The sequence below is a fragment of the Oncorhynchus keta genome, chromosome 28, assembly GCF_023373465.1.
Source record: "Oncorhynchus keta strain PuntledgeMale-10-30-2019 chromosome 28, Oket_V2, whole genome shotgun sequence".
Classification (NCBI taxonomy): Eukaryota; Metazoa; Chordata; class Actinopteri; order Salmoniformes; family Salmonidae; genus Oncorhynchus; species Oncorhynchus keta.
The window spans coordinates 38,392,224-38,408,081 of NC_068448.1; the positions used below are offsets into that span (position 1 = coordinate 38,392,224).

The 15,858-nt window shown below is 43.5% G+C and overlaps 2 protein-coding genes across 8 annotated transcripts in view; one reads left to right on the forward strand and one right to left on the reverse strand.

The window, feature by feature from the left end:
- Positions 1 to 5,304, forward strand: part of LOC118361277 (polyhomeotic-like protein 2) — a 51,087-nt gene extending 45,783 nt beyond the window's left edge. For all 6 annotated transcript variants that reach the window (XM_052482957.1, XM_052482958.1, XM_052482959.1 and 3 more), the window contains 4 exons: positions 169 to 280; positions 699 to 825; positions 969 to 1,260; positions 1,656 to 5,304. In XM_052482957.1, coding sequence (XP_052338917.1) covers positions 169 to 280; positions 699 to 825; positions 969 to 1,260; positions 1,656 to 1,810 — 686 coding nt within the window. In that variant the 3' untranslated portion in view covers positions 1,811 to 5,304. The remainder of the gene's footprint in view (positions 1 to 168; positions 281 to 698; positions 826 to 968; positions 1,261 to 1,655) is intronic.
- A 3,918-nt stretch (positions 5,305 to 9,222) lies between these two features.
- Positions 9,223 to 15,092, reverse strand: LOC118360428 (putative beta-lactamase-like 1). Of its 2 annotated transcripts, none has more exons than XM_035739682.1 (7): positions 14,978 to 15,092; positions 14,099 to 14,241; positions 12,090 to 12,196; positions 11,708 to 11,865; positions 11,286 to 11,515; positions 10,876 to 10,981; positions 9,223 to 10,575 (listed from the first exon to the last, which is right to left on the reverse strand). In XM_035739682.1, exons 1-7 carry the CDS (start codon positions 15,052 to 15,054, stop codon positions 9,591 to 9,593), a joined length of 1,806 nt encoding a protein of 601 aa, XP_035595575.1. In that variant the 5' UTR covers positions 15,055 to 15,092; the 3' UTR covers positions 9,223 to 9,590. The 2 variants fall into 2 exon arrangements, with proteins under 2 accessions (XP_035595575.1, XP_035595576.1); XM_035739683.1 differs by lacking the exon at positions 14,978 to 15,092 and adding an exon at positions 14,785 to 14,964.
- Between the last annotated feature and the right edge of the window lie 766 nt (positions 15,093 to 15,858).

Below are 15,858 nucleotides of genomic sequence, written 5' to 3' on the forward strand. Positions count from 1 at the left end.
TTTAGGGTTTTATCCGTCTTATGTCAACTCTCTGAACATCGGAAAGTCAGCCAACCACTTGCCTCCGTAGACATGAAGCCATGCCACACTCAGTGCCTGTCATGCCAACCGGCATTCAGTGTTAATACCCACCATATTTCTACCCCTGGTTTCCATGTTGCTGTGCAGAGCTGAAGCAGCAAGAGGAGCCCACCCTGACGTGTGAGCTGTGTGGCAGAGTGGACTTTGCCTACAACTTCAAGAGATCCAAGAGGTTCTGCTCCACAGTGTGTGCCAAACGGTAAGGCGTGGGTAGACAAGATGCTGGGACTGAGATCTGGGTCGTACTCATTAGTCTCTCCCTGTTGCAGTCCGTTTCCTTCCGTTTGGTGCCTATCTGAACTTCTATTTTCCATTGGAAAAACATTTAGCAAAGGTGTGGTCTAATGAATATACCCCAGGCATCCTGAATGACATTTTCGCCAGCAGTTGTTGCTGCAGTAATTACAGCAGTAGTACACAAGTGCAGGAATAAGAAATACATTAATTGGCTTATTCGTTACTTGAGCTTTTAATTTGTTAGTCAGATTTTTTAATTTTTTATTAATTGACAATTAAAAAAAAATGTCTTGTTCAGCCTTTGAAACACTTCGTTACCCAAGCTACTTGTTGATACATTGCCCGTCCCCCCCCTCCGCCCCCATAAAATGTTTGTGCAGGTACAATGTGGGGTGTACAAAGCGAATGGGCCTCTTTCCAAATCGACAAACCACGATGGAGAAACTGAAGAAGCAGAGAACATCCAATGGGAACCACCAGAACTCAGGCTCCGAGACCAAAAAACAGGTGAAATGGCACTGTTCACAAAATATCAAGAATAAAAGCACTACATGACTTTATAAACATATTTCCATTGAGACCCTCTTTCTGGCTAGAATGGCAATAATCCCGTATCACTTCAAAGCTAAATCTTTCCTTTGTGTTTCCAGACTCCCATTACCAGGCAACAACCTGGGGGTGGATCGGTGACGTCCAGCCACCCCTCTCACCCTGGTCACAGGGAGTTCAGCCAGTGTTTAGACATGTCCAGCTACGAGGGTCCCCCTTCACCCCCACTGTCTGCTGCCAGCTCTAGTGCTCCCAGGTCCCAGGCGGGCAGAGGGGCAGAGCACATGGAAGGCTGTGGACAAGAGCTGCCCCTCCTCTCCCAGCACTTCCAGCCCAGAGACCCGGCCAAGTGGAACGTGGAGGAGGTCTACGAGTTCATCTGCTCCCTGCCAGGTGGGCACTGCGACATTTTCCATTTACTCCAACAGTTTCTAAATGGCAGAGTAGCAGCCCAATACAACAGTGGTCACCAACGTTGCTTTTGGAGAAATGCAGGGTGTGCAGGCTTTTGTTTTAGCCCAGTAGTAACACACCTACTTCAGTCAACAAACTTAGTATTTTGATTAGTTGAAATACAAATTAAATCAACGTTTGTTTCAACACTAAAACATAAATATCGGTTCCACGAACAAAATTGCTCACCTGACCCCTGTCATAAATCAAGCAAGCAGGAGTGATTTTTTTAGAAAATACTTGCCTGGAACCTGGTGGTTATGTGTAATGTTATTATTTTAATATATATCTTTCTAATAAAGCTAACTCATCAGGCTGTTTGTTTATGTTCCCAGGTTGCCTGGCGATAGCCGAGGAGTTCCGCTCTCAGGAGATCGACGGCCAGTCCTTGCTGCTGCTGAAAGAGGACCACCTCATGGGCACCATGAACATCAAACTGGGGCCTGCGCTCAAGCTCTTTGCCGAGATCAGTATGCTGAGAGACTCGTAACCCCTCCTCTCTGGAGCCACTCCACACTGCCGGAAAGTGTCCAGAACACCGTATTTATACGGCACTCTGACCAGGCTCAAGCCTACCGCTGTGGCAGGTTGGTCCCACGGGGGTGGAGGATGGACGAAGGGTGTCTCTGTTTCATAGAAGCTGATGGTCCATAGCATATTGACAACGCTATCTGAGTTTAGAGCTTTTGCCTCTTTGGACTCTCCTATGCAATGCAGGAACCGTTAGCTACTGAATGAGTTGTACTGTGGATGTTGTACTGTGCACAATGAACTTATCCAGCTAGACTCAAATGGACAAGGTGGTACTTAAGTTCATAAATGCCGTTACTAGTAGTTAGAGATTCTCTGGTACATCTGTATACTTTTTTTAGCCAGTAATTCTGAAAGTAGCACTCACGAGCCAGAAGTGGTCCCTGAAAATTGTGTACTACGTAACATATGTGCATCACGTCATTGCTCTCTCGCTCTGCTGTGTGCGTCTTGCTAGCTGTCACTCAAATAGTGAGGGGCTGAAGCACATTGGTTGGAACTCAAATTGTTAGGGGGCTGGCCCACATGGGGGAAAATGGCACCGCACAGCTTCCAGTAAACAGCCTCTTTCAAACTAGGATTTTGTGGCTAATTGAGGTAAAGTAATTCTGCTCATAGATTATGCATGTATGAACTACACATGTCACATGCACCAAATACAACAGGTGTAGACTTTACAGTGAAATGCTTACTTACGAGCCCATTCCCAACAATGCAGAGTTAAAATATGAGGCATACATTTGCTAAATTAAAAGGAAATGCACATCCAGCATGAAGTGGGAGGTTTAAAAATATATGAACTCAGCATAAAAAAAAACGTCTTCTCACTGTCAACTGCTTTTATTTTAAACAAACTTAACATGTACATATTTGTATGAACATAAAATTCAACAACTGATACAAACTGAACAAGTTCCACAGACATGTGACTAACAAAAATTGAATAATGTGTCCCTGAACAAAGGGGGGGGTCAAACGTAACAGTCAGTATCTGGTGTGGCCACCAGCTGCATTAAGTACTGCAGTGCATCTCCTCCTCATGGACTGCACCAGATTTGCAAGTTCTTGCTGTGAGATGTTACCCCACTCTTCCACGAAGGCACCTGCAAGTTCCTGGACATTTCTGGGGGGAATGGCCCGAGCCCTCACCCTCTGATACAACAGGTCCCAGACGTACTCAATGGGATTGAGATCTGGGCTCTTCGCTGGCCATGGCAGAACACTGACATTCCTGTCTTGCAGGAAATCACGCACAGAATGAGCAGTATGGCTGGTGGCATTGTCATGCTGGAGGGTCATGTCAGGATGAGCCTGCAGGAAGGGTAAAACATGAGGGAGCAGGATGTCTTCCCTTTAACGCACAGCATTGAGATTGCCTGCAATGACAACAAGCTCAGTCCGATGACGCTGTGACCGTCCACCTCCAAATCGATCCCGCTCCAGAGTACAGGCCTCGGTGTAACGCTCATTCCTTTGACAATAAACGCGAATCCGACCATCACACCTGGTGAGACAAAACCACGACTCATCAGTGAAGAGCACTTTTTGCCAGTCCTGTCTGGTCCAGCGACATGGGTTTGTGCCCATAGGCGATGTTGTTGCCGGTGATGTCTGGTGAGGACCTGCCTTACAACAGGCCTACAAGCCCTCAGTCCAACCTCTCTCAGCCTATTGTGGACAGTCTGAGCACTGATGGAGGGATTGTGCGTTCCTGGTGTAACTCGGGCAGTTGCCATCCTGTACCTGTCCCACAGGTGTGATGTTCAGATGTACCGATCCTATGAAGGTGTTGTTACACGTGGTCTGCCACTGCAAAGACGATCAGCTGTCCGTTCTGTCTCCCTGTAGTGCTGTCTTAGGCATCTCACAGTACAGATATTGCAATTTATTGCCCTGGCCACATCTGCAGTCCTCATGCTTCCTTGCAGCATGCCTATGGCACTTTTATGCAGATGATCAGGGACCCTTTCTTTTGGTCTTTTTGAGACTGTAGAAAGGCCTCGTGTCCTAACTTTTCATAACTGTGACCTTAATTGCCCACCGTCTGTCTGTAAGCTGTTAGTGTCTTAACGACCGTTCCACAGGTGCTTGTTGATTAATTGTTTGGGCATTGAACATGCATGGGAAACAGTGTTTAAACCCTTTACAATGAAGATCTGTGAAGTAATTCGTAAAAATCCAAATAATATTTGAAAAACAGGATCTTGAAAAGGGACGTTTCTTTTTTTTGCTGAGTTTATATACTTAACAGTCAAGTTGCGGAGCTTTCTGTAAGTCTTTTTTTTTTTTAATTGTGAGGTAGTTGCGTCTGGATTACTTCTCCATTGATAATATACACTGAGTTTACAAAACACAACACCTGCTCTTTCCATTACATAGACTGGTGAATCCAGGTGAAAGCTATGCCTGACAAATTGAGGCTGTTCTGAGGGCAAAAGGAGGGGGATGCAACTCGATATTAGGAAAGTGTTCTTAATGTTTTGTACACTCGGTGTATATTTGATTCTTGACTGGAAGTTGGCGTTTTGGGTATTTCGGTCTTTGCGGGAAAGTGGTTAACCTGCCTAGGACTGTATTTTGAGTTTAGGTTATAAACACCATCCACTGCACAGGACAGTACACAAAATGTTACAATTCACGCCTTGAATAGGTGGGTTGTGATACTTTCTGAAGTATTTTTGTATATAAATTCAACAAAATAGCCTAAAATCATTGCATCCTTTTTATTTCTTGCTTCTTGTGTTTTTAGAAAACGGGTGTTTTTTTAAGGATTCTAAATTTGAATAATTTTGGTTGCTTTCTTAATTTATTGTCCTGTGTCAATGACATTTTCAAAGGGACAAGCCTTAACCATATGTAGTTGTCTGTCAAACTAGCCACCAGGTAGGGTCCCTGGCCTCCAGAAGTCTGAGGAAATGGCAATCGATTACTCTTACAAACTCTAGTGCGAAACTAAGAAAAATCAACTGTCATTCCAAGTTTGTATTATTTTGTGTGATATACTACTAGGGTTTTAATTGGACAGGAACATGGAGGGACGTTTAGGTTCCCCCACCTATTTTGGTTGAAAAACCTGTGACATTTGAATAGATTTTAGTGATGATCTAAATTAATACATTTTTGGGAAAAGCAGCATTCCCAATTCCATTTTGTGCTCGGTATCATATTGAAGGGATCGTTTACACAATGAAATGCAGAGTTTAATAGATAATCACTCAATGTTTTTTTTGGTCATCACTGCATCATGTCCTGCAGGCCTTTTTTTTTAATAGACTTTGAAACCTGCTGTAACCCTCAAACCAAAGTGTCATCGGCATCATGTTTGTATCTAATGTTTAGGATTAGAAACTCACTTTTCATTCTTCAAGTTCTAAACTTGTTGAGTATTTTGTATTTATGGAACTCGTTCTTGTATACCACATTTTATACTCCAAAAATAAAACTTTAAAATGGTATCTGTGTACACGTTTCTGCAGTGATAAGACCGTACCATCATTTATTATGAATATTTTACTTAGTGAATACATTTAATTGAAATGTATTTTGAGTGGAGTCTCCTATACACATCAATCAATAACAGGGGAAGTGAGAGAATAATTCATTAGAACTATTCAACCGGCTGATACAAAAATGTATTTTTATATCTGCTTCTCTAGTGCATAGACTGAGATGCCATGACCACGAACAGTATGAGTATACAGCTTATTAGAATCTGACATGGTGAGAAACCAACTACAGCAATTGACAAATATTAATCTTACTCCAAACATATTTTGCTTGAAACTGACCAAAGAAAATGAAATGGGATGTCGTCTTTTAGAAAGGTTGGCAGGTGTCCCTTTTAACAGCCAGTACATGTAGCAAATGTGCAGATCTCACAGGCATGTGGATGGTCAGCCACACCTGCTGTTCACAACCACTACAATTACCACACATACTCTTCCTTTAAGTATTTATACAAGCGCATACCGACACATCTAAATACTGTACATTTAGAAGCGTGTGCATGCACACACACAGTATTTATAGTTTTTCACAATGTTACAGAAATAATCCACTAATTAGCCAATGGACTTCCAACACTTTATTATCCATATTTGAAAATAAATGGTAAAATGCCAATGTTTTTCACCCAATCATCTGGTCACTCCTTTTCAAAATTACAGTTTGGAAGCTCAGTTGCTAATTAGTTTGTTTTCCCAACCCGGTCCTCACCTCGGCTCCGGATGCAGTTTTACTCACGTGTGCCCCCTACTGGAAAATGTTATGGAGTGCAGCTTTAACTCACCTAACCTTGCAAAGGATACCCCGGCGTCCTTGCTTTGGCACAAAGGCATGAATTCTTCAGGGAGAGAAAGGTGTGCGCACACAGCCACTGTGCTGGTCTTGCTTAAACCTCCCTTCACTGTCCAGCAACGTTTCCTCACTGATTCCAGAGAGAATAGGACATCTCCTTCCTGGCGGGAGAATAGGACATCTCCTTCCTGGCGGGAGAATAGAACACAAAAATTGATCATTGCAGCAGCTCGGCACAATGGGTATAATAGTGTCCAGCTCACTCTCTAAGAGTGATGTTAGAAAGAAAAACAACAAAAAAGAAACGTACTAATTTACAAAGTTAGATAAACATATCGGGGTGGATGCATCAAATCTCATTCAAGTACATATTCATAAAAGCTCAGTTTTTCCCAAAGTGCTGATTGACACTTACCTTGACAAGAACAGCATTAGACATCTGGCAAAAAGCCACGAGGAGCAGGACAATAGAGAGCAGTCTTCCTCTTTTCTGTTTCTCTGTGATACAGTATGTTCTGTTTCTGGGTTTCTCTCTTGATATAAAAATATATTTTTTGACTGCACTCCAACCTGGGCTCAAAAAGGATATGATTGGTAATAATTACAGCATGTTATCTCTAGTTAATAAATAGCTGGTTATTAGGTCTATATGGTGACATAAATAACCTGACACTGTTCATATGGTCAGAAAACAGTAAGAGAAGCTAAGAGAGGTATCAGATATGATGTTTTATTGGGTTAATGAACCCTCTATTTCTCTTGTCTCTATATGATACATCTTTTACCGTACGCTGTGTTGATAAATAGTGTCCATTTCAGAAAGATTAACGGGGGGCTCTGTTCAATCTGTATCGCTCAAGCATTACAGATTGCGTGATCGACATTTAAAGGTAATTTTCCATTGAGCTGACATATGCAGTGTTTACCGTGAATGCAGTTTTCACTAACGTGGGAACAATGCCTTTAAATTTCAATCACGCTGTAATGCTGAAATTACGCGATACGGATTGAATAGAGCCTTAACTTTCTGTTCCTGTTTAGTCACTATCACAAATTGAGACTTAGGTGGACACTATTCCACAATTTCTTTGACTTTATGATGACAAATTTCACCGGTTCCCTTAGTAAACCACAAACTCAAAAGGGTTTTGTTCTTTTTACTGTGATTCAGTCATAAACTCAGCAAAAAAAGAAACGTCCCTTTTCAGGACCCTGTTTTTCAAAAATAATTAGTAAAAATCAAAATACCTTCACATATCTTCATTGTAAAGGGTTTAAACACTGTTTCCCATGCTTGTTCATTGACCAATAAACAATGAATGAACATGCACCCGTGGAATGGTCGTTAAGACACTAACAGCTTACAGACGGTAGGCAATTAAGGTCACAGTTATGAAAACTTAGGACACTAAAAAACACCAAAAGAAAGATGCCCAGGGTCCCTGCACATTTTGCTGAATGTGCCATAGGCATGCTGCAAGGAGGCATGAGGACTGCAGATGTGGCCAGGGCAATAAATTGCAATGTCCGTACTGTGAGATGCCTAAGGCAGCACTACAGGGAGACAGAACGGACAGCTGATCGTCTTCGCAGTGGCAGACCACGTGTAACAACACCTTCATAGGATCGGTACATCCGAACATCACACCTGCGGGACAGGTACAGGATGGCAACAACTGCCCGAGTTACACCAGGAACGCACAATCCCTCCATCAATGCTCAGACTGTCCACAATAGGCTGAGAGAGGTTGGACTGAGGGCTTGTAGGCCTGTTGTAAGGCATGTCCTCACCAGACATCACCAGCATCAACGTCGCCTATGGGCACAAACCCACCGTCGCTGGACCAGACAGGACTGGCAAAAAGTGCTCTTCACTGACGTGTTATGGTTTTGTCTCACCAGGGGTGATGGTCGGATTCACGTTTATCGTCAAAGGAATGAGCGTTACACCGAGGCCTGTACTCTGGAGCGGAATCAATTTGGAGGTGGAGTGTCCGTCATGGTCTGGGGCGGTGTGTCACAGGATCATTGGACTGAGCTTGTTGTCATTGCAGGCAATCTCAATGCTGTGCGTTACAAGGAAGACATCCTCCTCCCTCATGTGGTACCCTTCCTGCAGGCTCATCCTGACATGACCCTCCAGCATGACAATGCCACCAGTCATACTGCTCGTTCTGTGCGTGATTTCCTGCAAGATAGGAATGTCAGTGTTCTGCCATGGCCAGCGAAGAGCCTGGATCTCAATCCCATTGAGTACTGGGACCTGTTGGACCGGAGGGTGAGGGTGAGGGCCATTCCCCCCAGAAATGTCCAGGAACTTGCAGGTGCCTTGGGTAACATCTCACAGCAAGAACTGGCAAATCTGATGCAGTTCATGAGGAGGAGATGCACTGCAGTGCTTAATGCAGCTGCTGGCCACACCAGATACTGACTGTTACTTTTGATTTTAACCCCCCCCCCCTCCTTTGTTCAGGGACACATTATTCAATTTCTGTTAGGCACATGTCTGTGGAACTTGTTCCGTTTATGTCTCAGCTGTTGAATCTTATGTTCATACAAATATGTACACATATTAAGTTAAGTTAAGTTTGCTGAAAATAACCGCTGTTGACAGTGAGAGGACGTTTCTTTTATTCTTTTAGTTTGTGTTGACAGCATATGGACTCTACTCAATTTTGTATAATTGCATTGTATGAATGCAGTATTATTGTATTTTGAAAGTTACATATCTTGAAACTTGTTTTCCTGACATGCAAAACATTTTGGGACTATATCAACAATGGACGAACAAAACAAATCCACAAATATCGTTTTTGGATGGAGTTTTTCTTTAGGCCAGGGAGCTCTGCACTTGCCATCTAAAATGTGGTGACAAAACATTTAGACAACAGGATTTTCTTTCCCAAGGTCATTTGAGGCACTTAAATGAATTAAAAGTGAGAAAAGTGGACATTAGCTTCCAGAATTGTCACCACAGTCATATTTCGTCGCGAGACAAATAACTATCATAGTGACGACAGCTTCTTTCATTGAAGTAACAAGGTAACAGAAAGAATGTGTCACCACAGTATAACAAACAATATAACGCACCCATTTAATTTAACCTTCATGTAACCTTAATGATGCATCATTCAATAAGAATAACTTCACGCAAGAGACAGCATGATATTTGCATGGAAGACAATTGACATTGAAGATAAGATTATTATAAAACGACTTACAATTGCACTACTTTACAGAACACAATAACAAGGCCCTCTGACATTCACTGTAGGAAAAACAACAATTTACTCATTCACGTCATACACATAAAACAAATAAGCATTTGAAAGGGTAGAAAAATTAAAATTCCAAAGTCTCTGCACACTGTTCAGGCTCTGAAATGATCCACTTAAAATCCAGAATTCCATCTGTGATTCCATACAATAAAAACAGTTCAGGGTTTAACTGTTGAAGATTGGCCGTCGAGCTATCCGGAGCACTTTGTAAGTGTTGAGCCCAGGAGAGTCGAATCCAGGCGACACGCCCTTCTCGTTGAAATAATAGAAGTTAAAGAGTTGCCTGTCCTGGGTCTCCAGAGACACTGAGATGCTGTTGACCTTCAGCTTGCAAGGGTACTCCCCCTCGAACACCACCCTGAACACCCTCTCCTGCAGGAAGTCCAGCCTGATAGTCCTGTACTTGGCCAACATCATGGTGTCCACCTGGGGCCCAAACTGCTGCATGACCAGCACCCCGCCCAAACTCGCCTTTATCTCATAGAAGGTCATGTTCTGGTAGGTGAAGAGGCCCACATAGGGCGTGGGGTCGGGCGGCGGCGAGAGCTTGCGCTGTGCATTCCTGAAAGCGCTCTCCATGGCTGGGATGAGATGGCTGAAGGCCTGAGTGACCAGATCCCCGTCCATTATTGGCGGCCTCACCCCGGCCATCAGCACCACCAGGCCCAGCTTCAGTCGGGGAACCAGGGAGAAGGTGGTGGCGTAGCCGTCCAGGTCTCCGTCCTTACGAACCACCTCGTAGCCCAGCTGCTCGTTGACCTCCCAGGGCGTGCCGGTGTAGTTGGCGAAGTAGCCCTGGTGGCAGCGAAACAGAGGGGTCAGCAGGGTCTTCAGGGTGTCATGTTGGAGGAGGGGCCGGCTGTAAGCCCCCAGAAGCACCATGGCTAGTTTGGCCATGTCGGCCGCCGTGGAGTACATCTGGCCAGCAGGCCGATACCAGCCCAGGTCGTAGAGGGGTGCCGATTGGCCGCTGCTGTACACGCCCACTGCCATCTGGCTCTGCATGGCTGGGGTTATATCAAAGCCTGTGTCCTCCATCCCCAGCTGCTCCAGGATGTTGTCGGACACCCAGCTCTCGTAGTCAGATTTTGCAAAGTTCTCGGCCAAGACATTAGCCAATAAAGAGAAGGCCACGTTGCTGTAGTGACATCTAGGGAAGCGAGAGGAAGTATTGGTGATTTTTACATTTAAGTCATTTTAGCAGACACGTTTATCCAGAGTGAAACAGGAGCAATTAGGGTTAAGTGCCTTGCTCAAGGACACGTCAACAGAATTTTCCCCTAGTCGGCTTCGGGATTCATACCAGCAACCTTTCGGTTATTGGCCCAACGCTCTTAACCACTAGGGTAACCTGCAACCCCATGTCACAGTCACATTAAATCACCACCACCCTTTTACCAAAATTGACTGAATAAGCTCTTAACAGGAAGGGGAATGAGGTACATCTTACTTGGTGCCTGGGTCTGCCACCAGGACATCATCTTGTAATAGATCTATAGCAGCGTCTGTGTCTCCACCCCAGAGTAGATTTGTTGACCGAAGCCGTCTGGGTAACCCTGAAGACGAAACAAATTCTGGAGTCAAAAGAACGTCAAACGTTCTGGAGTCAAAGGAATGTACAAGGGAACTCCCTTTATCACGTAGTGCTTTCCTCAGGTTTAATCCCGTGAGAGTACAGTACATTACATTACAGCACAGTCCATGGGATCTGGTCAGGACAAAAGGCTAATAGGCCAGGAGCTTATTACCGCCATCATTAGGGACAAGTCTCGATCTAAGTATAGCCTCTCTCTCCACTCACGCAATGGCCAAGGTAAGCTAAGGTTAATGTACAGTCATGAAGAGGAAGAGTGCCTTCACCAGAGAGCTGACCGGCCATCCTGCGCAGGGTGACAGAGGGAGAGCGTGGCTGGGTGTCTCTGTCAGAACCAGCCTTGACATCCACTACTCCCCGCCGCTTCCCCAGCGGGTTCTTGATGGTGAAGTTTGCCGCATACTTCTCCAAAGGGTCATCCAAGGAGGCCACCTTCCCCTCCTCCCATAGCTTGTACAGCATCAGTGTCGGGAAGATCTTTGAGAGACTTGCAATTCTGTTGTGGAAACAGTTGTTGAGTGTTATTACTCCTGCAACCATTCACCTTTGTGGCAAATCTCCGAATATTCTCATTGTCAACCTGACCAAGTCTCTGGAAATAGACACAAATCTGTCACAGAAATCATGTACATCTCATCTAACATGCTTCTAACAAATGTTTTAACAACAGAGGAAGAGCAGAGCTCACCTGTACACTGTGTATTCGTTGGGTGGAGGCGAGGAAGGATCACTCCCGTTCCTTCTGCCAAAGTTTCCGTTCCACAACACAGAGTCGTTGAAGACAATGATGGCAGACAGAGCTGGTAGTGTAGTGTCATGAATACTTAACCTTAGGACAACATCTATCTGTATGGGGGGGGGGGGAAATGACATCTTGTGAAGAAAAATGTGCATGTTGTGCTTTCTGCCTCAAAAACAACACAGGGCTAATCTGTCATGTTTGACAAAGTAAAGTAAAGTAAAGTCAGCTACACATGTCTGTGTATATATAGTCTAGTGCTCGTCTAATTCACGTTTGTTATCAAACAAATTCCATTCACGATCTCACGATTTGAAATGTTATTGTTGACCTTTTCTAATGCTTCCTTGAGTGCAGGGATGGGGTGTTCCAGGAGTACTGGCTCAGGGAAACGGGGGCACATCTTTTCCTCCTTCACCTCAATGTTCACAACATTGCCTGTGGACAGAAAGAAAGGGGGTGTAACAAGTGCAGTCGGTGAATCACACTTCACGTGGTACCAAACTGGGCCGTTAAGCCAGTTCACGTCTACTAACGCCAATCATTTTCAGTTGCAACAGAAAAAGACTGTTTGAGTGAGGGAGGTTCATCCAATTCTCTTTGGCAACATGGTCCCATTATGTTAAAGTGGTGACATTTAACCATTGTGGTTGTTTTAGGTCACCTTATCTCACATGTTAGTTGTGTAATTTACTATCTGATGTGACGATTTGTCTGTGTTCCAAATAGTAGACAATACTCATTCTGTTGCCAGTTTATGTTATTCTGTACCAGGCCATGTACAGCAGGGACGTGCACAGACCTTTCACGGGGCAGGTGCTTAAAATGAAAAAAGGGCACCCACCTGAGCCTATGGCGACAGACGAAGAACCCCTTAAGGTTCTAGATAGCAACTAGTGTAGTGAATTTTAAGCACAGATTCAACCACAAAGACCAGGGAGGTTTCTCAATGCCTCACAAAGAAGGGCACCAATTGGTAGATGTGTAAAAAAAATAATAATAAAAAGCAGACGCTGAATATACCTTTGAGCATGGTGAAGTTGTTAATTAGGCTTTGGATGGTATATCAACACACCCAGTCACTACAAAGACACGTGTCCTTCCTATCTCAGTTGCCGGAGAGGAAGGAAACTGCTCAGGGATTTCACCATGAGACCAATGGTGATTTTAAAACAGTTACAGAGTTTACTGGCAGTGATAGGAAAAAAACTAAGGATGGATCAACAACATTGTAGTTACTCCAAGATACTAACCTAAATGACAGAGTGAAAAGAAGGAAGCCTGTACAGAATTCAAATATTCCAAAACATGCATCCTGTTTGCAACAAGACACAAATACTGCATAAAATGTGGCAAATGTTTTACTTTTTGTCCTAAAGACAAAGCGTTATGTTAGGGGCAAACCCCGACACAGCACATTACTGAGTACCACTCTTCATATTTTAGAGACTTACCCAAAAATACTATGTAACAGCTGTAAACACCACCAAAGGTGCTTCTACAAAGTATTGACTCAGGGGTGGGAATACTTATGTGAATTAGATACATTTCTAAAAACAAGATTTCACGTTGTCATTGTCTGTAACACCACAAAATGTGGAATAAGTCAAGGGGTATGAATACTTTCTGAAGGCACTGTACGGTGGGTAGCTAGAGTGTAGACTACCTGTGTTGCTGCAGCTCTGCTGCCCTGACACAGTGCAAACCCTGACTGAAGAAGGGTCGGAGGTCAGAGGGTCGCAGATGCAACTGCTCCTCTCTATGTCTTTCTGCTTCGCTCTGCTGCGCATAGGCTGTCAGCCAACCAGACCAAATTATTGATAATGATATAAATCAAGTGTTCCTCAAATCTTATGCTGCAGGGGGTGGTGGTATAATTATAATACAAATAATAACTATACAACCACCCAAAAGTACACTTGGTGAGTGAGAGGACAACGGGACAGGTGTTCAGGGCACAGGTAGACCCCTATCTGTGCACATGCCTGATCTACAGTATGTGTCCTGTACAGGAACACCCACTTTCGTACCACTTCATACTCTTCCTCCCTCCCGCCCCTGGTGTTAAAGCCTGCATTAAAGGGCCCGGTAATCCAGCAGCTTTGTGTAATCCCCAGCAGCCCCTGCAAACGAGCAATTAAGCCAAAGAGGATAAGGAAGCCACATGTACAAAAGTGTTTCCATGTTAAAACCCACATCGAAGTATTTTTGTCTGCTTGGGCGAAATGGCTACACCTCAACGGTCCCCCATTAGAACACACTCACAATTCAAGAATGGCTCTTGAATCAGTGGATGTATGGAACCACACATGGGATGGGAAATTCTCTTTTGACTCTTACCCATTTTTAATTTTGGCATCCTGTACTGCCAAATAAAGCATCCCGTCATGACCAAGGATATCAGCAAAAAGACCACCATGCCTAACTTGGTCCATTTCACCTTCATCTTGCTGGTCTGGTGGTCTTGCCCAAGGTTGGACAGGCTGGAAATGACATGAAAGTTAGTTGCACCTCTTACAGTCTTTATCCATGGAATCCTAATTGTCCTCAATCAAATAGATTTCCTAATGAAGTATTCTTTGGCATGTGAGGATAAATTGGTTAGGGGATAAAAAAAAACGTCTGATTAACACAACAGTGGTTAATGTCTTTCCAAAAGAAAACATGACATTGAAACAGAAGCGTGTTGCATCAAGCCTATAGTAGCCTATAGCAATACAAGACTATCGTAGCCTATAGCAATACACACCTATAGCAATACAAGCCTATCGTAGCCTATAGCAATACACACCTATAGCAATACAAGCCTATCGTAGCCTATAGCAATACACACCTATAGCAATACAAGCCTATCGTAGCCTATAGCAATACACACCTATAGCAATACAAGACTATCGTAGCCTATAGCAATACAAGCCAGAACACTGTCAATGCCAAGTGCTAATGCAATAATATGTACTTTCATAGATATAATCCTATTGACTGTATAAATACAGTGCAGCCGACTTACCACTCAGTATGCTCACTTTTCCAGCTGAGAGAAGTTCCACAAAACCCAAACTTCTCACATCACTGATGTTTCATCTTCAGTAGGATGCTATAGCAAAACCCCACCATCCAACCTCTCCAGTTACTTCAGTACTCTTTCACAGAGACATACAGTACATGTACAGTAACCAATGGCTCCCAATCATTCACTTGCTACCTGCTACTACCTACCCACACTTAATCCTAGTCGGTGATCCCTGAATGGGTGATTCAATTCCCTGTCTGCAAACTAGGGGCCGTGACGTCATAATCTCCAGAGATTCTGCTGTAAAGCCATGCTGGAGAAGGCCTAGGAGAGGAGGGAACCCTTAAGCTCTCATCCTGAGCAATAAAATCAGTTCAAGCTGAACGGGGGGAGGGCGAATTGATTCACTTCACAAATCACACTCTATACCAGGGTTCCCCTAGCAAATAAAACCTGCTGGTGATTTTATTTGCAACCTCAAGTTTTCATTTAGAAATAAATATTTTTTATTATAATATAATTTTCCTTGTTTCAACTCAGCATCATAAACAAATTGGCCGGCTGGTGGTTTTATTTGCCACCTCAAGTTCTCTTTTAAATATATATATATATATTTTTAATTATTATATCATTTTCCTTGTTTCAGGTCAACATCATATACAAATTGTACATACATTACCAGTCAAAAGTTTGGACACACCTACTCAATCAAAGGTTTTTCTTTATTTTTACTATTGTAAAATACAATAAAATATTATTGTAAAATAATAGTGAAGACATCAAAACTATGAAATAACACATATAGAATCATGTAGTAACCCCAAAAAGTTTTAAACATATATTTATATTTTAGATCTTCAAAGTAGCCACCCTTTCCCTTGATGACAGCTTTGCACACTCTTGGCATTCTCTCAACCAGCTTCATGAGGAATGTTTCCCAACAGTCTCGAAGGAGTTCCGACATATGCTGAGCAAATGTTGGCTGCTTTTCCTTCACTCTGAGATCCAACTCATCTCAAACCATCTCAATTGGGTTGAGGACGGATGATTGAGGAGGCCAGGTCATCTGATGCAGCAGTCCATCACG

What these genes read in the sequence shown, in the direction of transcription:
- LOC118360428 (XM_035739682.1), bottom strand. Translation starts at nt 15,054, where the DNA reads ATGACGTCACGGCCCCTAGTTTGCAGACAGGGAATTGAATCACCCATT. An exon ending in CCGACTAGGATTAAGTGTGG is followed by an intron (nt 14,242 to 14,977) that starts GTAGGTAGTAGC and finishes TGTCATTTCCAG; the next exon opens with CCTGTCCAACCTTGGGCAAG. An exon ending in GATGCCAAAATTAAAAATGG is followed by an intron (nt 12,197 to 14,098) that starts GTAAGAGTCAAA and finishes TTCTGTCCACAG; the next exon opens with GCAATGTTGTGAACATTGAG.